At 36.2% G+C, this 23,452-nt stretch overlaps 2 protein-coding genes and 1 pseudogene across 11 annotated transcripts in view; all 3 read right to left on the bottom strand.

Annotated features, from left to right (window-relative positions):
• Positions 1 to 4,937, bottom strand: part of SYNRG (synergin gamma) — a 68,145-nt gene extending 63,208 nt beyond the window's left edge. For 8 of the 9 annotated variants that reach the window (XM_011379381.2, XM_011379385.2, XM_011379386.2 and 5 more), the window contains exon 1: positions 4,720 to 4,808. In XM_011379381.2, coding sequence (XP_011377683.1) covers positions 4,720 to 4,808 — 89 coding nt within the window. Of the gene's footprint in view, positions 1 to 4,719 lie in introns of all 9 variants that reach the window. The other variant, XM_023522854.1, reaches the window with a different exon arrangement.
• On the bottom strand, positions 2,985 to 3,099 carry LOC111731281 (annotated as a pseudogene).
• A 1,260-nt stretch (positions 4,938 to 6,197) lies between the features above and the next one.
• On the bottom strand, positions 6,198 to 22,691 carry DDX52 (DExD-box helicase 52). 2 transcript variants are annotated; one of them, XM_011379380.2, is made up of 15 exons: positions 22,542 to 22,691; positions 21,235 to 21,433; positions 20,258 to 20,385; positions 19,090 to 19,275; positions 17,353 to 17,496; positions 16,574 to 16,685; positions 15,664 to 15,736; positions 14,997 to 15,200; positions 13,773 to 13,863; positions 12,716 to 12,838; positions 12,437 to 12,587; positions 12,198 to 12,273; positions 10,944 to 11,015; positions 10,324 to 10,416; positions 6,198 to 8,070 (listed from the first exon to the last, which is right to left on the bottom strand). In XM_011379380.2, the coding sequence occupies exons 1-15, from the start codon at positions 22,626 to 22,628 to the stop codon at positions 8,013 to 8,015; spliced, it is 1,797 nt and encodes a 598-aa protein (XP_011377682.1). In that variant the 5' UTR covers positions 22,629 to 22,691; the 3' UTR covers positions 6,198 to 8,012. The 2 variants fall into 2 exon arrangements, with proteins under 2 accessions (XP_011377682.1, XP_023378623.1); XM_023522855.1 differs by lacking the exon at positions 22,542 to 22,691 and adding an exon at positions 22,398 to 22,537.
• Between the last annotated feature and the right edge of the window lie 761 nt (positions 22,692 to 23,452).

Here is a 23,452-nt window from a genome sequence, read left to right as displayed (position 1 = left end):
ATAATCTTAATAAGAGATGAAAAGGGCCATAACCAGAGTAGTGGGAATGGAAAACAAGAGGTGAATGAAAGCTATGTAAAAGAATCTATAGGACTTGGTAACTGCTAGCATGAAGAACAGTAGTGAAAAAGTAGAAAGAGCTGAGGATGCTGCTGAGATTTTGAGCCTGAGCAACTGCGACTATGCTGAAAACATATTGAAAACAGGAACCCAATGTGAGTAGGTTTGGAGAGAAAAGTGGTAGGAGTGTGTCCATGAGGAGCAATCTAGCAGACAATCAGAAAAGTAACTCGAGCTCAGGAGATGGGTCTATGTCAATCTAGCTAGGCTTTTAAAAATAAAGATAAAAAATAAATTATGCTCTGGTTGTGGATGAAATAGCCAAGGGAATGTGCATATATAGTAAGCAGGCAACAAAGGAGAACCTTGGAGAATTCTGACAGTGAAAACTGAGTAGGGAATGGTCACTGAGAACCAAGAGAATTGGTTATAAGTGAGAATTATAACAGAAAGGACTACATTTCAGGAAGAAAGTAGCAGTTACTAGCATCTAAAGAAAAGCTGATCAGAATTAGGATTAATAAATAAAGATCACTGCTGTTGAAAATGGGGATCTCTGAGTGAACAATTTCAAGAGGAAGAGAAAGGGACCTATAGGGAAAGATTTAGGATACAAAAAATACTTAGTGATTGATAAAACAAGGTTTTTGAGGGAATGGGATTAACAGATCAAGGTAGCAAAAGGGATTTGCTTTGAAAAGAGGTATTACTTTCTCTGAGATGGGAGGGGAAGAAAATGGGACAAATCAAAGAAGAAAAAAGTCTGAGTGAGAAACGCTCTTAATCTGGGAGTTAAGGATCGAAGGGGGGTTTCTGGAAGATTCTCTAAAGGTTTTTAGAGAATCTAGTGAAATCCAGAAATTGTATGGTGAATTTATGTTCCCTTGCATTTTTCTATTCTACAACATCCAGCTTCAGAGGAAAAGGGCTAGAAATCTAACTTTAGCACCTTTTGCACTAAAATATTTATTTATTTTTTTAATTGTAAGATAGTATAAAAAGTTCTAGTTGAGCATCTATCTGGTTATGTGTTATTACAGCCTTATAGAGGATCTGAACCATTGGCAAATTCTACTGCTGACAAACAGGGTCTGTACCAAAGAGAGGCCTGAATAGTGAAGTTTTCTCTGAACTGCATGAGATATATTAGCTAAGTAATGTGTTAACTGAATAAAATGTTTAAACTGTAAGTTGAAATTTGGTAGTACTCAATTTTTTAAAAAGTTACTCATATAAGTTTATAGATTTATAAACTTAGAAGCAATGCATTTAAGTAATCAACTTGTCAAGACTTTTCAAAATCAGTCTTAAAAATTATGATTATCAGTATGGTGTAGTGACTAAGTAAAAACTGAAAACTTGAGTTATGTATTTTTTCCAGCTCTGCCATAAAGCGACTGTGAAGCTCTATGCAATCCCTTCACCACCCTGTACTGTTTCCTCAAATTTAGGCACAGAACCACAAGTTTCCCAAAGTCCCAACTAAGACACCAAATAGACAAGAAGAGATGTATAGATGTATAAAGGTTACTTTGAAAACGCAAACAAAAACTAAATTAAGAACATTACTGACAAACATGACTTACTCCAGTAATTATTTAGCAACCTGAACTACTTAGTGACCTATGTACCATTCATATGACTCTCTGAAAGGTTTGGATGACTAACATTGATATGCTTAAAGACTAGACAAGCAGCTAAGATATTGATAAGACAGCAAAATTTTGGCAAAAAAACAGGCAATTTGATTTCAAAGGTAAAATCAATATTTTTACTGGTGTGCTAATGTGAAAGCAGAACTGCGGGCTCGGCTTGTCACATGCTTACTTCATTCTTCCTTTTCAGTTACCTTTGCTGCTAATCTAGATCAGCCTTGACTTCTCAAGTCTGTACTCCTATGAGACTTCCTAGTGGATCTCCCCACCTCCAGCAGCTCATACAGCACAGGTGATAAACATCTGATAACCATTCCTGAGATTAAATATATGCAATGACTCCACTGTAAACTGATTTTCCTTAGTTTATACTCAAGGACCGCTCCAGCTTTAGCACAACTTTTTTTTTTTTTCAGCTTTATCTCACAATATTCTTCTCCCCCACTCCTCTACCATAGGGCCACATCAGGCCTACCTGCTGTTCCCTAATGTTCACTAGGCCTTCCCACCTTTATGACATCTCTTGACCCTTTCCTCTTCCTCCAAATGAGGCCCAGCTGAAATGCTGCTGCTGCTTTGCCTTCAATGTAGCTTGAACCTCCAAACGTTCAGGAAATGTTTTTTATGTGCTAGAAACAGTGGAAGATGAAAAGATGAGGAAGCCCTTAAGGAGCTTATTAAAAGAGCAGGAAAAAAATAGACAAGCTCATAAATGATAACATCCTAGAAGGCTACAGACTAGTCAAGATCTTTCAACTTTTCTTTCTGCAGTACTTGACTTAAAAACAAAAATACTTCTCATCTCTTGGGTAAATTTTGCCATTTATACAACTCTACTATTTATTCTAAAGTAGCCCATTCTAAAGTAGAATAACAATCAAAAGTAGGGTAATATTAATAAAGTTAGAAAACATCATTGCTTTTTGCTTAGTCTCTTAGAACATAGACAAGTACCTAAGAAATATGGTAAATTATAGTTCATGACTTTTCTCTATTGAAAGCTGAGAGGTTACCTGGTTCTTTTAGTTTTTCCATAAAATATACTTAGGCTAGCATAATGTTAACTTCCTCATAAAAAAAACCTCAGCCCTCACCGCTGCTCTCTGAAAACCATAATATTCTTTATTTGGCATACAGATTTTCAGGCTCAGAAAGTTTCCAATATATGTTACACTTACCATATGCTATTCAAGGTTAGGATCATTGTAACCATTTTTCTCTCCCATATATCCTAGTTTTATTTTTATTTATTTATTTTATTATTATTTATGCCTAAGCACCTGGTCTTCCTAGGTGGTCTTCCATCCAAGTACTAACCAGGCCCAACCCTGCTTAGCTTTCGAGATCAGACATCGGGTTTGTTCAGGGTGGCATGGCGGTAGACCATGGTCTGTGCTTCCACTGGGGCACAAACCCAGAACCTTCTGCATGTAAAGCAGATGTGTTAACCACTACACTATGGAACCACAACCTATCCTACAGTTTTAGAAATGCAAATGTTACTATAACCAAATTTTACAGAGGGAAAAAATTTAAATCAATCATTCTCATTTCTATTACAATTCAGACCATATTTTTAAAAAATCTTGTGTTCATAGACTGATGATATTAAAAAAAATACTATAAATTAAGGGGAATGATCCCCTCAACTTTCTGCACCTGAGGTTCACCCCTCTCAAAAACATAAAAATAAATAAAACCTGGCCTTAAAATGCCAAATTCTTTTAAGTTTACATTTTCCCAGAACTTGGTGCCATGATTAATCATATACTTGATCATATTAATGCCACTCAGAAACGTTTTAGAAATTGTCATTACATATAGAAATTACACATTTGTCTTCAGCCAGAAACTGACTTAGAGTATTCATGAAAAACTCTAATGAAACAGTGTAAATTATAAAACAAAAGAAAGTTTTAAATCTAAGTGAAAGATATGCAGCAGAAATGAAAAATGGGGCTGCACACAGGTGGTTTACTGAACAGTGACTGTCTCTTTTTTCCCAGCACATATATAAGCACCTGCAAGAGGTGATAACTTTAAAGACACTCCAGTTTTGTAGTTTTCATGACTGCAAATTAAAACATTGCATATCAAAAAACTACCACTTTGTTTTCCAAAGATAATTTAGGATACTGAAGGGAAAAAAAGCTAATTTTATCTCTAAATGTGTATGCAGTATGTGTTGGCTAACAAAACAGAATCAGACTAGGTCTTATAGAAGTGGGGAATAAAATTGTCCTTAAATTATGAACTTGTCAAATAGTAAATGTTCACGTCCCTATCGTTCTGGGTAGGAGAATCACAGGTAATTATTAGCTGAAATATGAGAGGACAGATTTGTTTAAGGGTTAAGTGAAAGTCTGGAAGCTTTGTTCTAATAGCTGTGTAACTGCTCTTTAACAATGAATTGTTTTTTAATAAGGAAACAAGTCTTAAGAGTTACATCTACAAGAGCTCCATTTACTAATTCAAGTATTTTCAGATTTTCTTGCTGTTTCTCGTGTGTTAAGGAAATAAATAAAAAGGACAGGACACTAAAAGGGGAAAAGACAAACAGTACCCACACACGCATCTTGGAAACAGTTGTTCAGCTTTGTGACCAGATTTTTTAGAACCTTCCCTACAGTGTCCCTGGTCAAGTCCTGGGAAAGGGAAGTCTCTGGTCGTTTCAGAGCCAGCCAGGGAGAGAAGCGAGGAGTCGGGGTTCCTCCTTTATCCAGCCTCGCTGGTGCCAGCCCTGCCGAGCGGACCTTCGCCTTCGCGTCCTTTCCTTACTGCACTGGGGCGCGTGCTCGCTCCCCACTCGGCCCCAGTGTCCCTGAGCCTGGAAGACAGGAGTCAGGCGCCCGGGCTCCATCCGCCCCTTTCGGCCTACGTGCCTGGACGACCCTTCTCTTGTAGCCCAGTTCCAAAGCAAAAGTGGTCGGAACGGGTGAAAACCTCCGTAATCTCCAAACACCCCTCGCCGCTGCCGAGTCCCTGCCCAGCTCCTCACACCCACCTGCCTCCGCCCGCGGGCCCCGCACCAGCTCCCGCGGCCCCGCCGCCGCCGCCGCCGCCACCAGCTCCAGTTCCCGGTCGCAGCGCCATTTTGCTCCGGGCGTGATGCCGCTGCTGCTGCTGCTGCTGCCACTGCCGCCGCCGCCGCCCCCGCCACCTTACAAGCAGCTGTCAGCTGAAGAAGCCTCTTCCGGGGCAAACGCCAGACCCCACCTCCGGGCCGACTGGGGAGCGGGGCGGGGCCGTACGCCCACGTGACCCCCGCATCCCGGGGCGCTCCCGTCACGTTACCCTGCCGCCGCCGAGGTCCTGCGTGCAATTCTAGTTCTGGAGCAGGTTGGGGCGGTCTCTAGGCTCCGCTGCGGGGAAACTGATTAATCTTCTGGGAAGGTCCTTGGGCCCAGCCGGCGGCCTTGCTGCAAGGCGTCGTCGTCCCTCCACTTGAAAAACCATCATCTCCGTTAGCGGAAAGAATAGATTGAGTTCTTTTATTGTTACCTTTTACACAAAAGAGTAGATGGCTCCTGAATGCCCCTTTGATAGCTTCACAGCACCGATTAATGATCAGCACTTTTTCCCCGGAGCTCAACAGCTTTCTTTTGGTATCCACCCGCAAAGCTGAAGGTATTTAAAATTTATTTTAGTAGATTAACAACTTCATCCGCATATAAAACCTCCACTGTGCACAACTCTTGCATTTGCTCCTGCCATCCAGTAATCCGTTTTTTTCCTATGTAGGCATACTTCAGATATTGCGGGTGCAGTTCCAGACGACTCAATAAAGCAAGTCCTAATCTTATTGCTAGTGGATGGTCTTGCTTCCAATTTGTAAAAAATTCAGTATCTATAAAGCGTAGTAAAACCAAGCTCAATAAAAGGAGGTACTTGCCAGCAGAGGCAAAACTGGTATTTGGAAAGCAGTCTGTAATTACCACGAACCCATCTATACATTTTTACTGGGATTCTTTTCCAAATCAAACTACTGTTAGTAAAATATAAAAGTTGAATGTAAATTTTTTTAAGTCCTCAAGCAGTTTGCTTACTAGCAAATAATGGTTTATAATTAGCTTTATTTTTCACTCTTGCTTCAGAGTTTTCACAAGTTTTAATCAGCTATTTTATCATTTATTGGACACAAAGCACTGGTCAGGAACTTTACTGTATTTTTTCAAATCCGTCCCCTTAATAGTGTTGGTATTTTACAGATGAGAAAATCAAGGTTAAAAGAAACTGTAATTTGCCTACATTCATTCATACAGCTGCAAAGCAGCAGGACCAGGATTCAAAACCAGGTGTTTGACTTCAAAGTCCTTACTCATGTCAGTAGAACCAGCTATTCAATTATCATGCGTTTTTTTCATAATTGTCTACTAATTTCATTCCTTCCCTTCTTTAGGAGAAACTGATGTTTATGTAGATTGTTCCAACTGATATAAAGGTGTAAAACACAGTTATTAGTCCATTAACAAACCAAGTTGATTACAGGTTTATGTAGCCACTTTTATTTACAGATGGGTGGTCACACAGGAGAAAATACGAAAAAGGAGGAAGTCAAATGTAGGGAGTTTATTAAGGATCATAGATCTGTTTGTCTGGGAGAGTTTGTTCTCTTTTGCCTACTGATTCTTACATCTGCAGGACTCAGCTCAGGATGTCAGCCTTTCACGACATTACCAGTATGGATTAGATGCCCTCCTGTGATGCTTCAGCATCATAGCCTTATGTCTAACACAGCATTTGCCACACTATTTGTTCCTTTATCCCCACCACTACACAGTAAGGGTAGGGACTGTGTTATCAAGCCTTGTATTCCTAACCAAATATTATGTTTAAGGACTATCTGTTGTGAATTTACATGTTAGGAATAGTGCTAAGTACTTCTAATCTTGAGACATAATTGGCATTACCCCCAACTTCATAAATGAAAAAAAAAAAAAAAACAAGCTCTGAGAAATTAAAGAACTTATTCAAAGTCATATGCTGGCAAATGAGTGGCAGCGATACCCCTACCTTCAGAATATATCTTGGGTCAGGGATCTGCTTGTAAAAACTAAAAAACCCACATGCTTGTATTTTTTGCACCTTGTAGCAAGTGGTCCCTATTTTTGTAAATTCTGAAGATGGAACAATTTTTGTTCTATCTAAAATATTCAAGTTGGGCATCTACCTGTCCTGACTTTAGAGTAAAAGGCTGAGAATAAAGGAAATGTTTAATTCAAATGCTGCTGAGAAAACATTATCTTATAGGACTGTAGTACTGTTAATAATAAAAACTAATGTTCATGTCAGGTGTCAATCTAAGTACCTTACATTATAGTTATTTTTTATTCCACTGTATAAAACTATCAACTGAGAAAAATCTGCTAATAGCGAATAGTCTCCATCATGATCCTTTACCTTTGGCAGAGACCTGCTTACTAAATGAATAAAGGGCCATAAAGCCTCAGGAAAGATAAACTATAAGAAAAAGGAGCCAGAGGTATATCAAGTAACGGGAACATTCTTCCTTATCAGGATAAAATGTTTATCAGTTTTCACACAAAGTCATCTTGAATGGAAAGAGACAAGAAAGAGCACGGTGAAATGGAAAATGAAAGGAAAAGGCTGACCACATCTTGTAGTTACAACATTATGACAGGGAAGGCATGAGCTACCTTGCTGATGAGATATAAGAGTATTTAATAGACCAAAGAATTTAAAAACCTAGAGTACTTAAATAACCAGCCACAGATGAGGCATCTCTTTTTTGTGGCTCATACCACAAAAGGCCAACAAGAAATTAAGTTAAATAAGAGCAGTAGGTTTCTTCTTGGTAGACAGCCTGTGCGGCTTCTTGTCCATTCAAAAAAAAAAAAAAAAGGCAGGGTGGATGGGAAGTGGCATTCAATTTCAAGGCTTACTCTGAAATTTGGTTCCAGATGTTTCTCCATAGCATACATCACACATTCCTTCACACTTGAAAGGAAAAATCCTTAAGAATTCACCATATTTTGGGTGTTGTTATTTTTAGTATAAGCTTTGTTCTTCTATAAGAAGTATCTTTCTGGTTTCAAACCACAGAAATGTCAATGAATGTTCTTTTCATTGTGTTATCATTTAAAAGTCACAGCCACCTACAATTGAAATTTGACATAATGCACAGAAAGTTTATAATTTTTTACCAGTCCCATATTCTTGTAGTTGATTTCAAGTGTTTGATACAGGTGATTTTAAGACGAAATGTTCCGTGAAAACAACATTCATGCTGGGATGATAAAATTACATTTCTGATACAGTCTTTTAAAAACACTATTTTTAACTTTTGTCTTCAAGAGCTACTTTCTTCTGGCTGTTCTGAGCAGTGAGCTTTTTCCTGTGACAAGGAAAGTAAGGAAAGTTAAATCAGAAATTCTAGAAATACGTACTTTCCAAGTCTACTAGTTTAATAAACACTTATTGAAATCTACTGTATAATCAAATATATGAGGCATTAGGTCTCTGCCCTTTAGAAAAACCACAATCATCTAAGGGACACAGAAAGGTCACAATAAACTACACTACACTACAATATTCTGACACTGACCTAATAGAGTTCATGTTGATTAATGGCTAATACTATTATAGGTGCTTTATATGTATCACCTTGGATAATCTGCCTAATTTATGAAGAAGATTGTATTATTAAATGCATTTTACAGATAAGGAAAATGAAGCAGGGTGATGGGCAACTTGCTGATCACACACTGGTAATAAATATGAGACATGAACCCCAATGGTCTGATTTTTTAGAGTTCAGTAAATGGTGACTGCCATCAACTACGTGTCAACACAGGAAAAGAAAACAAGTTAATAATCGATGTTTACATATCATAGTATAGTAATGCCAAGTTCTCAATGTTATTACTCGTTTAATCCTCAAACAACCTTGAATGGCAGAGTTAGTATTATTTTCAGATTTATAGCTCATTTGGGAAGCTGGACCTGAAGATATAAATGTGAGAGTTATCAACATAGAGGCATGAAGCTACAGGTGTGGATCGAATCATTAAATGAACATCTATATTGGAAAGGTAAACCAGAATCAGATTAGCTCTCGTTTGTACGCTATGTTAAGAAGTATGGCCTTTAAATGTGAAGAAAATGGAGAGCATTTTACATAGGAGTCTAGAGAGAAAATATATAACAAATGTCCTCAAAGTCTCAGTGCAGCTTTAAGTTTTAATAACCTCACAAGTATAAATGCTACAAACTGACAAAAATCAACATTTAAAATGTAATTATCTAAAAAACTGATGCTTCTTATTAAAATTCAACATAGCTACCATCTTATGCTCTGAGTTTCAACCTTTGTAAAAACTTTCATTAGCTGTTGCTCAGGGCCTGAAAGGATTGCATTTGCAATGCTAGCTTTAATATTACCCAAAAAACGAGGTTCTAATGCATGTACAGTTCTGATGTGGCCCACCAACAGAAAGAGTCTAACGAGACAGATCAGGTGGCCAAGCAGAGTGCCCTTCTCTACCAATCCCGTGGTCTAAGTGTTACCCAGAAACTTGCCACAAAAAATTAAAATAAAAAATGTATTAAGAACTCACAAACTAAATACAAATGAAATTCAAAAGATTACTCTTTCGAATGACATTTTTTGTAAGTTTGTAGCACTTATTCTTCCCAAGTTATTAAAGCTTAAAACTAATTAAAACTTTGAGACACTCTGTACTCTCTATATACTTGAGCTGAACATTATTTCCCACAGTCAATACACAATGTTAGGTGTTCTACCTCCTTGAAACTTTCTGTGACTATACCAAGCCATAATGACTTTTCCTTTCTCTAAACTATTTTATTTAAAAATTATTCTCTAATTTTTGTCTTGTATACTAATATCCTTTCCTTAACTCAGGAAATGGGTCTCACGCTATAGTCATTTGTATAACAAACTACCATCAAGTATGTGGCAGGGCAATGGGTACTCAGTAAATGCCTATATTTCATATATATTAACTGGCTAAGTGGATTTTGAAGAGTGTTATTTTCCATAAATAGTGGGAAGAGTTGTACTGTTCAGAATACGTAAGCCTGCTCTTATCAAAATATGTAGCTTCCTAGCAGTACTAGGCAAAATTAGTCTTGTATATATGCTAAAAAATCTGTATTTTAAAATCCCCATAAAACTCAGCTAAACTACTACAAATTTAACCAAGTCATACTTTTTAGAGGTGTTACAATGTGCTTCAGCATAAGTCTAAAAATATACCAAAATCCTGCCCAGAATATGGAGATTCAAGTAAGGCTCCATCAATGTGAGTCCTAACTATTGGCCTCAGTAGTTATGTCCTCATGTAGGCTGTGTGGAGAAGGTGGGCAGTGCAATTCTAATTCATAGTGAATTAAAATCATATTTTCAGAGATGGAAAAAAAAACAGATCATTGATATACAGATACAGAAAAATTCCAAAATGAATCATCCAAGTTCCCAAATCACAGCCAACCTAAGATATATTACTTTAACTACATTCTGTGACGAACCGTAGGCCTATCAATTCTACTTCCAAAAACTTACCGTAAGGAAAAATAATGCCTCCTATAACTGATGGAGTCAGTTACTTTTCTCACATGCACTTACCGTTTATCCTTAGCTTTTTCTAAGAAATATTTTGGAGTTGTACTAATGCTTTCCCTTTTCAGTGGCTTCTTAATCATCTTTTTCTTTTGTTTGCTGAAAGTTACAAAGTAAAAAAGGAAAGAATTAAATTTAGTGTAATTAATTTAAAAGAGCTAAAACTAAAACAAGTTTTGATTCTCGATCATAAAATTTTTTATCCACATATCAGTTAACAGTGACAGCACATCCATTTTAATATCCTACATTACTAATAGCATTTAGAAAGGTAATCCAAAGGGATGATAAATTTAATCAATTTTTTAAATGAAAAAAGCAGTGATTATGAGTGAAATATGTCTTGTATCAACCTCATATCCTGTGCCAACAAGCATTAGAATTTTGGCCAATTAACTGATTTTTACCAGTTTTATAAACTAAAATAAAATCTAAACATATTTCATTCACATTAAATAATTTTAAAAAAATGTGAATACTTAAAAGTATTCACAAATATTTAAAAGGAAAATCTGTAGCTTAAAATGTTCTAACAGTATTTATTAGAACTATAAAGTATAAGAGCATAAAAGCAAGTATATGCAAAGAGATAAAGAGAGAATCTCCAGGTAAATTCAAGACTGTACCTTAGTAGTTTTTGGAAACCTTTTATGTATTCTGGTACAGGACATCCGGCCTGCTGTATAACGTTGGCAACGCTGAAAAACGTACCCATAGACATAAATTTGTATCTTATCAAACTGATGTTTATGAACTTAAACCCACTGCACAATACAAGAGGAACTAAAACTACACAAACGAAAAAGTAATCCAATAAAGTGTTTTGATATATTATCAATTATCACCAGATGCAATCACATTGGATTACTGAGAGAACTATCTGCTGGACTAAAATAAATGAACTGATGAGCCAGAGTCAAGCATAAATTTATTAAATGATAGTGCTTACTACGGGCTTGGCATTGTTTTAAGCTTTTCATGTATAATAACTTATTCAATCCTCACAACAAACCTTTGCAATAAATACTCCAAATACTCATTATCTCCATTTCCCAGATGCAAAACTGAAGTACATAGTTACACTAATATGAGAGTCATCAGTTTCAAATGCTTGGAGTTGCTGGGGAGACTTTAGGTGAATCTAAACTTTTGAAAATACATCCCTACACATACACACGTGAAAGTGCTAAAAGTAAAACCAAGGCTGACAGAGCCAAGGCTCAGAAGGCACAAATCAAAATCTCTGCCAAAACTGATAAACGGAACAAAGGACAAGTGCTTTTGGCCATAACTCAATTTTGATTATAGAAATGTGACGTGTTATCAATTATCATTAGCCTAAATTTTCTGTAGGCAGCCAACGTGTAGGACACTTTATTAAAATCTATGACGATGAACTAAATTAAGACCCATGATTCTAAAAGTATATCTATCATATGTTATCCAGGCTTCAAGGGGCTACGGTTGAATAATACTGGAGTCTGTCACTAAAATAGTTTTTCCTGGTACTAAACTCCATCTGCCCCTAAGAGTAATGGGAATGATGTACCATGGTAAGATATAATTTTGACTGGACTGAAGAGACTCAGGAGTTAACTTTAAACTATTCACTCATCCAAAAATCTTAATGTTACATTGTGAGTAACATCAACTGTGGCTACTGGGAAAATTCTGTAAGTCTGAAACTTAATGAATATTCCCAAATTCTAATAATGAAAAGGCAAAAACAAGTCTTTTTGATCATTTCTTCTTTTTCACATGGCTAAAATTTGGTTGACTAATAACATAACAGAATTTGGGACATAGCCTAATTGTATACATGTATAAGAATAATGAATCAATTTTGTGAATTTAATACTAAATGATTTTTCCTAATTTACCTTCTTAATAATGGTTTATCATCTTCAGTGAAAAATGTAACAGCTTTTCCTTTATGGCCTGCTCTTCCAGTGCGACCTAAGAGAAATCAGACCATAAAAAAACACTTTGGGGCAAGGGAAGGCATCTTCAAGATTAATATAAAAGTTGCTGGATTTTCACAGCACTAAAAAATGAGCATGTTTGTAGGGAAGAGTAGAGGTGCTAAGATGGATGAGTCGTGAGGCAGGGGACAACTCACCTATCCTGTGGATATATTCCACTGAGCTGGTTGGAAAGTCATAGTTGATTACCAAGTTCACACCTTTAAAATCAATTCCTCTGGCTAGCAAGGCTGTACAAATAAGGACCCAGATTTTTCCTGCTCTGAAACTGTGGACTGTGTTATCTCTCTGGTTAATAGAACATATATTAAATGTTTTAGTACAACTTTAGGAATGCAAAATAAGTACTTTTTAAGTTTAATACCAATATTTTAAAATTTAGTTTTATCATTTCGAAAGTATACATTTCACTTTACCTGTTGCTGTGTTCTGTCTGCATGAATAACATCCACGTTAATACCTTCATATATGAGCTCGTGAAAAAGTTCCTTAGCCCTTTCAATGGACTGAACAAAAACAAGAACAGGTGGAGTGAAACCCTAAAAGACAAAAATAAGCACACATAACCCATAATCAAAAATATAATCGCAGAATTTCATGATTTTAGTTCATAAAAGAACCCAATTCATTTAGTGTACTTTCATTGCCAAATTCCTTGGACCAGTGTTCTAAATCTGTCTTCTTCATCATCCATTCCCTATAAGTTCTTTCTATGCAACTTGAACTGTACTCTCCATCTTGCTAATTCCAATAATTGTGTCTAATTAACCTCCTTTCCCTTTCTTTAGCGATGGACACCTACTCCTTGAAACAATAATCTCTTGGCTTCCATGCCTCAGAACTGTTTTGATTCTGCTTAAAATGTGATGACCTTAATGGCACCATTATAACTACATGAATGTTTAAGAAAAACACTCTATTGCCTTTTATGGACCTTTATCATAAACTACACTGTATGTTTATTTTACACGAATATATTTTAGCCTCTAAAAAAGACTAGGACTTACATTTCGTTTATTACCCGCTTAGGACTTACATTTCGTTTATTACCCGCAACCCTGACCATTTAGTACTTAACCTTTTAACTACGGCTTCTACTCAATATTTACTAAAGGGCTACAAAGAGAAAACCCTAGTCAGTGTCCTGCTCATTCTACAATGCCCCAGTTCTGTAAGAAACCAGTAAAGGGGTGGGGGTAGATACAGGGGGCAGATGTATATACAGATGTGGAAAAAGGAGGCTTTACAGCATCAGGTAGGGCTTTCCCTAGACTAATCTGAGCTGAGAAAAGAAAACTTACTATATTCTAATAGGTGAGCCTCTCCTCCTTGGGATGAGAGTTGGCCCAATGTGCGTCTTAACAATTTACCACTGGATTACTAAATATGATGCAGGAATTGTGCTCAGCCTCCTACCAGTAATATCAGGCTTGGTGAAATTTCTCAAAATTCAAGAATGTATTCCAAATATACCTTTTTAATAAGTTCTCTCATGGCTAGAAGTTTTCCAGTCTCGGACCCAACAAAGAGAAGCTCTTGTTCTACAGTCTCTACTGCAGAATTCCTGAGAAGAAAACATACCTTACAGTTTTTAACAGCCAATTCTTAACCCCCACAAAACCTAAATACATGAAATAATTTACATGCAACAGAATGAACTTTTTCACTGTCAATATATAAGTACTTAATTATATTTTAACTTGAAGACGGTTATTTTAAAATGTTTTATTCCACTTACAAAAATGTTATCTCAAGGAAATTTGAAAAATACAAACAATAAATTTCTCACAATTCTATCATTTTAGAATAAATTTTGACATTTTGTTGTGTTCTAGTCATAAATTTTCACGTTTAATTATTTACTTACAAAATATTTCTCAAAGTAAAATTGGATAAAATAATGAGAACATTTTTAAGGTTATTCATATGGCTAAATTTTTTTTATTAATGATTAGCAAGGGTTTATCTAGAGACAGACAGTTGGGGGTAAGATATCTTAAGGCTTTATTAACACTCTATAAGCTGCTGTGATACATTATACTACGTCATATTTTTTCCTTTCTGTTGTCTGTCTTTATATTTATCGTGAATTTGTTCTATTTTCTTTTTATACACAGGAGTTAAATTTAAAGTAGACAGGGTATTCTTCACTCTTCCATTTGGCTTCTTTTTAACTTAACATAGTATCACAGTACTTTTTCATATAGCTAGTTTTCATACTTATCATTTCATGGGTTGTACAATATTCTACCAAGTGGCAATATCATCATTTCCAAAACTTTTTCTACAATTGAGCATTCTTTTAGCATAAAATGCTCCCCAAAATATTTTTAATAGGAATTATATAAATCAAGCTGCTCAATAACATCAGTTTCCTCCTCTGTGTAGTTCAGACATCAAAGAAACTAAATCCTCTAGGTGGCCACAGAACTCATGCCATACTTTGTGGATGGGAAAAATCAACTATAAGCATGATGATGGGAATACTAATATGACAATATGAAAATCTCCTCTTGGGATATTCTAATACAGGAAATTCTTAATCAATCTTAACTTTAAAGAATACTTTCTTTCCGTTTCTTACAGTAAAATTCTCTCCATTATTCTTAGGCCAAAAAACCTATCTCCTTGAGTCTAAAAATAAAATGACTTGTATTTAAGAAAATAATCAGTGAGATAATGAGGAAGAGCAATTACCTTGCTCCAATGGATACAGTAATAACATTGTCCAGGTTGAGTTTGCACCACTGCTCAACATCATATGCAAAAGTTGCACTGAACATAGCTCTTCTGACCTTGTGGGATGTGCAGGCCAGGAAAATGGAAGCCAGCTGGTCTCTGAACCCAGTTTTGCCATCTTCAAACAGTTTATCTGATTCATCTACTACCAGCCATTCAACACTAAGAAATAACAAAACAACTTGTAGGTATTGAACAGGAAGATCCAAGACACTTTACTGAACTATGAGGACACATGAAGAAGTCAAACCATACCACAAAAAGGTTCAAGAAAAAGGTAAAAAGATAAACATAAATTAGTGTACCTATTCCATTAGCCCCAAAGACATGAGGTTTCATTAGCAACAACAGAGCTTCTCATAAATTTTATAAACATTACTATTGCTGAAAGACATAAAAGAAGTCTAAAGGAATTCTGTACTAACTGCTCAGCAGAATCTGTAACTTCTAAACCAGAGAGTTATTTTTCTGTGAGTTTAATGAAAACCATTATTCTCAACACCAACACTTAACTGAAAGCCGGCAGATAGCAAGCTCTAAAGGGCAGTAATATAAGCACTTGACAACAAAACATAATCGTCTAAATGAAAAACACTCATGGAAGACATTAAAATATTATCTGTACCTTGTTAAGTCTATTCCTGGAGGATCCTGCTTTAATAAATAGATTAGTCGATTTGGAGTGGTCACAAGAATATCTATAGGGAAAACAAATGGTATAAATTGCAAACACAAGATTCATCCTTCTTGAGAATTAAGCCTCCTAAATTTGTTAATAACCTGAAGTGGAGAGAGGAGGGAGTGGTTACACTCACTACACACAAACTACATAAAAGTTCTTGTCAGTAAGCTAATACACGTATTTTTCTTTTATCCATCATAGCACAAATTAGTATATCCCTATTCTATTATTATATTTGATCTGTTCAGCTTCTAAGAGGCAAGGACACTATAAATCAACAATATAATTTTCAAACTTTTTTTCTTCCAGAAAAATCCTTTTTTAAATGAAATTTTATTCATAAGCTCAAGATAAGACAGGTAAAAGCAGATTCTCTGGCTGATGTAAGGGTAGGATGTAAGCTATTCTTTTCTGCAGAGTATTTCCACAGCAGGTTAAAAATCAATAGTGTAAAGTAAAGGAGGGTTTCTCAACCTCAGCACTATTCACGTTTTTAGTCCAGACAACTCTTCGTTGTAGGAGGCTGTCTTGTACATTGTAGGATGTTTAACAGCATCCCCGCTACAGATTAGTATCACCCCTCCCCATTTTTGACAACTTAAAATGTCTCTAGATATTGCCAAATGTCCCTGGGGTGGAGGGGGGTGGGGGTGGGGGGAGGCAAAACTGCTTTTGGTTGAGAACCACTAGTATTTATTTATAATAACTACTGGGTGAGAGTGGGGCTATCTCTTTTCGCTTAAGAGTCAAATTATATGCAATGACTACACTAAGAATTCTTAGATGGCAATTAGCATATCTGTAATTTCCAAATCCCCTTCATGTTCTAACATTGCAAGCATGAATCTCTTACCAAACTTCTTAGATGATTTTGGTCCAAATTTCTTGGCTGCAACTGCTGCTTTGTGGATCATGTGTATCCTGAATCCTGTTCCCTCAGATATTTTTACTAACTCTCGGTGAATCTAAAACAGAAAATGATAAAAACATAGCTACTAAAATACTTAGATTATATAGTCTTTTACATTATTAATAAAATAAATCCTTTACAAATTCATGAATATTTGAAATTAAACCTGTAATAATCTGTAGATTGACTTGCATTTCAGCATTTTGCAACTTCAATGCCTAATAAGATTCGGTAGTTTCTTCAGGTCTAGTAAACTAGTTTTAAGAGATAAAATCCAAACTCTTACAATCTGTTACATATTGTTTTTAGAATAAAGAACTATTGTAAAACTATTTTATACTTGGCATGTATTTTATATTAAGCACATTGGGAGGGAGAGTGGAGCAAATCATTGCGTAGTTTTACTTTCTCAAAAACTGAGATGAAGTTTCATTTTTCTAGGTGAGAAAATAAATTTTAGAAAAACTATATATTACCATAGCCTTTTAACTTCAATGATCCTAAAATATTCACCAAAGAAGTATAAATGTTAAAATGTTTTAGAAAATTATAAAAGATTTGCCTATATGCAGTAATGTACATTGAAGTGTGCTCTGTATAGAATACTTGACCATGACAAAAGACACAGGCCTTACTCTTCTGAGACCTTTTTATTACCCTCAAATAAAAAGATGACTGAAACGAACACCAAACACATCCTCTTCAGGAACCACAAGTCATACCTGGCTGGCAAGTTCTCGTGTTGGTGATATAATCAGGGCTCTGAAGCCTTTATTTGTGGGTTGTTTCAAGTGTATTAAAATGGGAATGCTAAAAGCCAAAGTCTTTCCAGATCCAGTAGGAGCAGAAGCCAGAAGTTCTCGACCCTATAAACAGAGTACATTAAGTACAAGAAAAAGTACATAAATTTTTCGGAGCCTGGTCAAATAATGCTACCAGCCATAAAAATAACAAATAAAATTACATCTAACAAATCCAATCATCATGTTCCCATCACTCTTCTAATTTCTCCCATATCCGCTTTCCACCCCTGCCACCAACTCCCCAATGGAGTTTCTGAGCACTGTCACTGAAGTCCATCTGAACTGGGTAAAGAATGTGGATAAGTAAGATTTGGATAATTCACAGCCTCAATTATTTCCATTATTTCAATTTTCTTTCCCACTAAACTTCTTATCAAAGCAAAATTACAAAACCAACTTTTTGTCCTGCTCAATCTCTAGGGAAGGTTTTAGTTATTAACAGAATGGCTGAAAGTAAGAAATAAAAACTGGCAATAATCTGAGTGACAATCTATGGGAAACAATCTTCAGAAAGTCAATGTGATTTGTTAAAGCTTTAAGCTAAAGTCATGACAGAAATAATCTTAAGTGAAAATTAAAAGCAAATTTATTATGAGTTAACATCATCATTCAAATGTATTCTCATTTCAGTTTCCAAAAAAAAATGAAAAGGACTAGTATGAATGAAATGGTACTTCGTAGCCTATGGCTACCAGAACTGAAGGCCACCTTGGTTATGTGGGGGAAAAAGTCAGTTCTCATCGCTACAAAATGAAACCTCAGAAAGACTTAATTTCCAAACATCTAGGTTAACGTATACATCAATAGGTGGATATACAAATTGTAGTACAGTCTTACAACAGAATAATACTTGGTAACAAACTACTGCTATATGCAATATGGATGAATCTCAAAAATAGTAGGCAGAGTGAAAGAAACCAGGAATAAAAGAATAAATAATGAATGATTACACTCATATGACATTTTGGAAGAGGCAAATCTAACATGACAACAGAAATCAGAACAGCGGTTACCTCCGGGCAGGAATGGGGTGAGGACAGAATGGAAAGGGCACAAGAGAATTTTCTGGGGTCATAGAGATGTTATACATCTTCATTGGGAAGATGGTTACATAGGGTATATATTGTTGAAACTCACTGAACTGTGCACTGAAAATCTAAGTATTTTATTATATATAAAGTATATTTCAACAATAAAAAGCATTGAGAAAAAAAGTCAAGTTAGTACAAGAATTCTATATTTCTGAAATAGTTCCTGGGATTATAAACAAAATCATGAATAAACAAACAATATAGTCTCTAACCTCAGATTTGCACTAATTATATTGATCTTTTCCATTTACACTCTGGTAAAATGGAAAAAATAATCACTACAAATATACGATAGTGTAAAGTATAAGATTGATGCTGCAAGAAAAAGAACACTAAATATCACAGAGACTTGAATGGTAGGGGAGTGCTGGTAAAGAAAAAAGATCACATCTAGCTGTAGTGATCAACACAAGTTTTATGAAGGCACAGGCATTTGAGATGGACCTTAAAAGTAAGGGAAGGATTTCAATACGGGGAAGGCAAGGTAGAAAGGAAGATTTCAAAGACAAGAAAATGAGCAAACACAGGAAGGGCTGTTAGAGGCATTCTAGATCTTCATACTCACATGTAGCATCACTGGAATGGCTTGCATTTGGATTGGCGTAGGTACTTGGAAGCCTGCATCTAGAATATTCTGAAGTAGTTGAGAACTGATTTTATATTCCTGTTCAAGTTGCTGAAATGTAGCAATTGGGTCAGGAAGATCAGTTCCTTGGACGTGAATTTTGTGTTTATTCCGCAAGAAGTTTATCTGAAAAGTAAAATAAAATGACACCATGGATATGGTCAAATGCACTGTCAGATATTGGAAAGCAACAGTAGTTTCTAGATAAGCTTTAGTAGCCTATGGAATTTTTCTGTTAAATTCCAAGCCCCCAAAGATAGAAATATTAAGTACATTTCATGCCTTTTCATAGACAGAAGACATACATAACAATGAAACCTATCTACCCACGCTTTCCTCATATTAATGCGTTGATGCCACAAATAATGTCTTATTCATATTAATGCACTATGTCCCAGCAATAACTTATAATCTCATTTAAACTTCTAGAAGGTAGACATTGAAGCCTTCTATTTTCTTTGTATGGCACTTAGCATACAAGTGTCACTGCTTTTTGATGATTTACCCTAAACTCTACTTATTAAAACTGAGTGCCAAAAGCAGAGTCAAGTGGTGTTGATTTGGTTTGTTTTCCCATTCTCCGATCCAGAAACAGTCAAATTCTGGATTCTGGGTTACTGAAGTGAGCTGAACAATAAATTCTTTCCATCATCAACACAGCAGATGTGCAGCAGACATGACAATGGCTTATTTGTTTGTTTCCAACTCCCCCTAGTCCCAAGTTATAAACTAGGCTTAAGAATTCTAACTCTCAAATCTCTGTCAGAGGAAATCTTTCTAAACCCGTGAGTTTAACAGAGAGGAGCAAGGAGGTCAATTTTATGTTTATAAAAAGAGGATAAGAAATTTTAAAAATTTAATCCTAACCTCATTATCAATCTTGAAACTTTAACAGGTCAAGAATTACATAGTATATACTATAAGAATAATGTCTATATACATATAAATAAGCAAGAATAATTTATATATTTTCATTCAAGTCTCAAAATTTTAAACTTAAAACTAATGTAATCAATCTTTCGGCTTAACAAAACCATATTCACTTTTATCAACAAAATAACCCAAGTCATTAGACCAGAAAAGCACTTGGGGCTGACATTTTTCTAACCTTTTCTTTTCTGAGATGCTCCAACTTTCCTGAAGTTACTTTATTTTCTCTTTTAACCTTTTTATCTTCAATCTTTGCTTCCACAGATGATATCCACTGTATAGTAGAACTTTCTTCCGAATTAATTTCTAAAACATATTATAAAAAATTAAAAGATTTTAAGTGCAACATTGTTGGGTGTAGCCCACAAGCCATAGCTCCACATTAAACAAAAGAAAATGTACTAGCTGCTGCAACTAGATAAAACAGGACGTATAAAAATTGGAAAAGGAGAGGTAAGTTCTAAGTTGGTAAAATCAGCACTCTGAAGCTCATCCTTTTCCTTTTATTAGTTATTTCAGCTATGTAATATGTAGACTGTATGCTTGAAAACACGGAGAGTAACTGAAACACTACTTAAACAAAAAGAGATTTCAATGAGGCAGCTAGCTTTTCCATATCCAAACAACAACCAACTAGAAAATATGATGAAAGGTAGAACAAAGATAAATATCCCTATGGTAGGGCACAGGAAAAAAAAACAAACAAACAAACAAACCTGTGAAAAATAGCCAAAGAGTAAGATCAAATTCACAAAAGTTGAAATATAAATACCCAGTAAAGCACATGAAAAGATACTCAAGAAAAAGTAAATAAAAGTTTCATTCATTAGATTGGCAAAAAACTTAAGATCAACAGTACCGAGCATAAACATGATGTGGGAAGTCATTTTGCAGTATCTATTCAAAGAAAGAAGTGTGCACACCTTTCACCCAGTGACTTCACTTTTGGAATGCTAATTACAGAACTAGCCCTATACAAAAGTATATATGTACAACAATCTTTATCGTAGTGATATTTGTTATGGCAAATACCTGGAAGCAACCTGAATGCCATCAACTGACAAATGACTGTATATTGTCTGATTTGTAACCATAAGCTTGTATTACTTTTGTAACTGAAAAAAATTAATGAGAAAAAAAAAATTACACACTAACCTGAAGTCATCATCTTCCTTCTTTTCTTGTTCTGCTCTCTCTTCTTTTCAGTTAAGCTCTCTTCTTTCTTCTCTACATCTTGAATCTCCTGATGAGTTTTTGATCCTCCACACTCACCTGGGACAGACTTCTTGTTTCCAAAAAAGTCTAGTCCCTGCGGCACCTCTGAAGAATCAAAGTCATATTTCCTTTTTCCTACCTAAAACCCAAAAAATTTGAAATGAAATCTATGGACTGACTGGCATGGCTTTCACCCAAGCAGCACTGGCATAAGAACGTGCGTCCAATGTCTCCCCATCATTTTTACCCTTTCACCAGATATTTGTTGTGCTGACAAGTGTTTGGGCAAATGGAATCCAAGACAGTATCTTTTCGGACTTTATAACAGTAATAATGATAAACACCTAACACGTATATGCTTATCAGCCTAACATTTATATGCTGTCAGGCAGATTTCTAAACAGGTTTACATATATTATTTCATTCTTTAACAACCCTATGAGGTAAATAGCAATATTACAAACGAGACAATCGAGGCATTAGGTTAATTAACTTGATCAAGGTCTGAAAACTGTTAACTGGCAGATCTAGGATCTGAATCCAAATAATCTGGCTCCAGATTTCAAACTCTTAACTACATTATACCGCTAATGAAACACCCGTATCGCGCGCGCGCGCATACTCATACATACATACATACATACATACATACATACATACACACACACACACACACACACACCCCTAGTCACAGTGTCAAGGTTTTCTACAGTTGGGTCCAAGCTAACTTCTCCCGATTATCACTCACTACTTCCCTATGTAAGATCCCACCGCACAATTTCTAAATTGTTCCTCACTGTTACTTAACATGCCGTAGGGTTGCGGGAATCAAAAGAACCATGCCCACTAAAGTTATATGCCAAGCCAAACCTGGGAACCTGGGTAACAACCGTTAAAGAATCTGTTCTATCCATGTCAAGTTGTTTCAGCTTCCGAAATTCCTTTCCACCAGTTTCAGAGAAAAAGGTGCTTTTGAAAGGATTACAATTATCCTTTGAATAAACTACGAGGCGCAGGGGAACGTCTCTCTGCCAGACCCAACTTAGTTTACAAAAGCATGGGGAAAGCATTAATGCAGAAGACCGGGTAGGTCTGAGAGTAACCTGAACGCCAAAGGAGGGAAAATGCCCCCAGAGCCTGGCCACGGTGTCGGTGTCTCCAAGCGTTGGGTACCCCAGCAGTGAGTTCGTTCTCTGGCTCCTGCTCCTTCTCAGTAATTCCGGACTCTGTCCTTCTACGCACAGTACCTGGAATCGGGCTGCGTCCGCGGAGAAGCGTCTCAGGTCGAATTTGGCTCCCGCGCCCAGCCGGCAAAAGAGATCGTGCGCATCCATCTTTACCCAGAAAGCTCCGCGGTCCCAAAGCGCCTGCGCGGAGGACTTCTCCCAGAAGGTCTCGGGCTAGGCGGTGGGCGGAAGTGGCTCTAGGGGACGGAGCTTGGCGGTTGTGTGATGCTCGTCCGTTTTATTGTCCTGTTGTTATATATGTTACTATGTGTTATATTGTCCGTCATTATTTATTTGTCCTTCCAAAAAATGTTTATCAAGATTGTCTTATGCCTGCCGCTGTTCTAGACTTTTAGGGAAACTTAACTTTTTAATGGGAACAGAAGATTTTGTTAACAAAACAAGATAATTTATGAAAGTGAAAAGTGCTGTGAAACAAAGCAGTGTAATTGGTAGAGAAAGGGGGAGCTGCTTTTAGATAGATTATTCAGGTTCATTTTGATGACGTGATATTTGAGCCTTTCCCAGATAGAATAACATTCCAGATAGAAGAAACACATGTCTCACGAAGGGAAAAGTTTTAGAACATTGAGGAAATAGCCATGGTGACTGGAGCCAAGTTGCAGTGAGAAAGTGTAGTACAGAGAAGGTTGGAGGAACAAATAGAAACTAGATCTCATAGAGTCTTATAACAAGGTCATAGTAAGGAATTTGGACTTTTAATCTAGACATGCTGGGAAGTTTTCAAATATTTACTGAGAGCCACTCTAAAACTGCAAGAGATTTAGCTTATCACATTTTATATTTGTAAAATGAAGATCATGATACCTACCTGTTTCAGGATTGTTCTGAGGATTAAGCTAGGCTCATAGGCATTGGTGTGTAATGGAAAGAGCATGGGTTTTGAGTGTCAGAAAGACTTACATGTAAAT

Source organism: Pteropus vampyrus, unplaced genomic scaffold (genome assembly GCF_000151845.1).
Source record: "Pteropus vampyrus isolate Shadow unplaced genomic scaffold, Pvam_2.0 Scaffold358, whole genome shotgun sequence".
NCBI lineage: Eukaryota > Metazoa > Chordata > Mammalia > Chiroptera > Pteropodidae > Pteropus > Pteropus vampyrus.
Note: the sequence above shows the minus strand (reverse complement) of the source record. Positions and strands in the feature narration are given on the sequence as shown.

Bases quoted from the DNA above. Each gene is read 5' to 3' on its own strand.
- DDX52 (XM_011379380.2), bottom strand. From the start codon at position 22,628: ATGGATGCGCACGATCTCTTTTGCCGGCTGGGCGCGGGAGCCAAATTC. The intron at 21,434-22,541 runs GTACTGTGCGTA...TTTGGGTTTTAG, and splicing joins CGGACGCAGCCCGATTCCAG to GTAGGAAAAAGGAAATATGA. The intron at 12,588-12,715 runs GTAAAGTGAAAT...TCTATTAACCAG, and splicing joins CAGACAGAACACAGCAACAG to AGAGATAACACAGTCCACAG.